Here is a 3,636-nt window from a genome sequence, read left to right as displayed (position 1 = left end):
TTCTTCATGCATCTTACATTTCAGTGTCCTTAATATTCATTGGAAGAGTATACGATACGAATGATGCCCACCTAATTTCCACAGAACTTTCATAATTTTGATGAAGAAACAATTGGCCACATACTTTCATGGAAACTCTGAGAATGAAGGCTTAGCATCAAGTAATCTGAGAGCTGAATTACATCAATATTTAATTTTCAAAAGTATCTATAATCTTGAATGCAAAAAGTATGCTTTGAATGTAATTATAACTTGCCAAAAGTCAATCCCCTGTTCCTTTTAGAATTACATGCACATAAATTATTTAACCATTTTAACCTTGGACTGTTCTCTATAATCAACACTCCATTTTAGAGTAATGTCTGAAAGTATTAGTGCCCTAGTTCTTTGTACTGTGAATCCTATGATGCTTAAAGTTGATTTTTTATTAAATATTTCATAAGACAATGGCATCTGAAAATTATCTTGTACTATAAACAACTGGTGTTTTCTAAGCTGTTTTTTTAAATGAATGTTTTTCTTGATTTATTATATTGGTAGAGTTTTTCTCTAATCTAAATTCTCTAAACTTAAAAAGGTTTGAGCAATTAGTGAAGGGTTTCATTCCAGTATATTTTATCCTATGCACAATAAGATCTATGAGAGAAGTACTGGACCTCTCATTATAGCTGTAATGTTTTTTTTTCTCAGTATAAATACCCTGGTGGCATGCTAAGACTTTTATTTTCTAGAAGGTATTTTGATAGTTGTTACATTTATGCTGCTGTTTCCCGTATGACTCTCTGAGGTCAAGTAATATCTGACCGGTTACTAAAGGCTTTCGTACTTTCTTTATATTTGTAGGATTTCATTTAAGTATGACTTCTCTCATGTACAGCAAGGTAAGAGCACCGGGTAAAAGCTTTGCCACATTCTTCACATTGGTATGGTTTCCCTCTGGTATGAATTCTCATGTTTATAAAGGTTTCAGGAGGGGTTATAGGCTTTGCCACATTACTCACATTGGTAAGGCTCTATTTCAGTACGTATTATCTTGTGTTTAGAAAGGTATAAGCACTGATTAAAAGCTTTGCCACCTTCTTCACATTTTTATGGGTTCTCTTCAATATGAATTCTCTTAGGTTTAGTAAGGTGTGAAGAATGGTTAAAAGCTTTCCCACATTCACTACATTTGTAGGGTTTCTCTCCAGTATGAATTCTCTTATGTCTACGAAGGCTGGAGCTATCGTTGAAAGTTTTACCACATTCTTCACATTTGTACGGTTTCCCTCCACTGTGAATTCTCTTATGGATAGTAAGGTGCGAACGGCAGCTAAAAGCTTTGCCACATTCTTCACATTTGTAGGGTTTCTCTCCAGTATGAATTCTCTTATGTGTGCGAAGGCTTGAGGAACAGTTAAAAGCTTTGCCACATTCTTCACATTTGTAGGGTTTCTCTCCAGTATGAATTCTTTTATGTACAGTAAGGTGTGCATATTTCTTAAATGCTTTGCCACATTCTTCACATTTGTAGGGGTTTTCTCCAGCATGAATTCTCTTATGTCTACGAAGGCTGAGAGTTATAGATAAACGTTTTGCCACATTCTTCACACTGGAAATATTTCTCTCCATTATGAATTCTCTTATGTGTACGAAGGCTTGAGGTATAGTTAAAAGTGTTGCCACATTCTTCACATTTGTAGGGTTTTTCTCCAGTATGAATTCTTTTATGTACAGAAAGGCATGCATATGTGCTAAGGGCTTTTCCACATTCTTCACATTTGTAGGGTTTCTCTCCAGTATGTATTCTGTTATGATTAGTAAGGTTTGAGTACTGGTTAAAGGCCTTGCCACATTCTTGACATTTGTAGGATTTCTCCCCAGTATGAGTTCTCTTACGCTCAGTAAGGTAGGAGTTGCACTTAAAGGCTTGCCACATTCATCACATTTGTAGGGTTTCTCCCCAGTATGAATTCTCTTACGTTTAGTAAAGTATGAGCACTGATTAACAATTTTGCCACATTCTTTAGATTTGTAAGGTTTCTCTCCACTATGAATTCTCTTATGTTCATTAATGTGTGAGCACTGCTCGAGGTCTTCCCCATATTCATTAAATTTAAAAGGCTTCTCTACAGTGTGTCTCACCTTATGGGTATTTATATTTGACAATGCTTTAAAGACTTTCAAATATTTTTTACATTGGCAGATTTTTCCATGGGTAGTTGCTGAACATTGGTTAACTCCATCACTCCTTTCTGCTCCTTATACGCATGCATATTTTCCCAGTTCATTAAGTTTAAATTCTCAAGGCCACAGCTTCCATATGTTCTCGATACCATTTTTTGGAATGAAACATTTTTGTTTTTTTCTGGCAAATGGTCTCGGGTACAATAAGACAAAGCTGAAAGAAATTTAAAAAAATAAATTATCCCACTTTTTTTTTTAAGAATCATACGAATATACATTACAAATTTAATACATAAAATTATACCAAGCACATTAGCAAAGTGGCATAATACATTACACAGGCTCCAATTCTCTTTTAGAGAAATAAACACAACAAACCCATACTGCCAAAATTGCCTTTGTGGGAATTCTAAAAACCAGGTTACAGTTTTCAGCACACCGGGAGAGCACAATCAGAAGAGCCACAAGGAAGGGGAATAACAGTTTGTCATGCTTACTGACCATGGCCTTTCCTTCTTCTTAATATAGCATGGTGCATACAGAAGTAAACTCCCAAATCCCAGATTCTCCCTCAAAAGAGAAAGAAAATAGTGACAACTGTGTCCATCTTTCTGGCTTTTGGGGGCCGTTCCAAACAGTGCTTTCTGTCTCCCATAACACAGAGTGCTGAAAGGAATGATGCTATAGTTTGAAAGACAGACTGGATGTGCTGAAACCAAACATAAAAGATTGTTATAGCAGCAGAGAAACTTCAGTACCTTCGACACATAACAGGTGTAGCAAATGATGACAAGCTCTTAAGAAAGAAATAAAGGAAAATTGCCTTAATTGAAAAACGTACAATTCCACACAAGAAACATCATCAGAACAGACTAGAGGCCCCTTGAATCTCTAGGAAGGCTAAGTGGTGTCTGAATACTCCCAGGAAACAACCACTTGATAAAGTTTTTGAAAGGTGGCATTTTGCTAATCCTCAAATCTCAGCCAAAGATTACAACATATACAAAACATCAGAGTAACACACACAATCAAAGGCAGAAAAAAAAATCAGAAATCAACCATAAAGGAATGGAGATGCATAAATTCCCTGGGAAAATTAAAAATAAGGATCTGAATGATGCTCAATGAGTGACATGGGAACAAACTGACAACGTAATGAAATCAGGAATATCAACAAAAAATGAAAACATAGAAAGAAAAATGTTTAGAATTGTTTTTTTACTTTTGTGAAAAATGCTATCAGAATTTTGATAGGGAGTTCATTGAATCTATAGATCACTTTAGGTTATATGGCCCTTAAACAATATTTATTCTTTCAATCCATGCACACGGTATATTCTACATTTATTTGTGGCTCCTGTTTTTCTCATCAGTATCTTAGATTTTTCAGTGTAAAGTTTTTTCACCTCCTTGGTTACATTTACTGCTGAAAAATTAATATTTTGATACTGTAAATGAGATTGTTTTCTT

At 35.0% G+C, this 3,636-nt stretch overlaps 1 protein-coding gene across 1 annotated transcript; it reads right to left on the bottom strand.

Moving 5' to 3' along the window:
* Positions 1-915: 915 nt before the first annotated feature.
* LOC138382484 (zinc finger protein 723-like) lies at positions 916-1,611 on the bottom strand. Its single transcript, XM_069466963.1, is given in 2 exon segments — positions 916-1,076; positions 1,161-1,611. Coding segments are annotated over 2 exon segments (612 nt in total).
* Positions 1,612-3,636: the final 2,025 nt, after the last annotated feature.

Source organism: Eulemur rufifrons, chromosome 4, assembly GCF_041146395.1.
Source record: "Eulemur rufifrons isolate Redbay chromosome 4, OSU_ERuf_1, whole genome shotgun sequence".
Classification (NCBI taxonomy): domain Eukaryota; kingdom Metazoa; phylum Chordata; class Mammalia; order Primates; family Lemuridae; genus Eulemur; species Eulemur rufifrons.
Note: the sequence above shows the minus strand (reverse complement) of the source record. Positions and strands in the feature narration are given on the sequence as shown.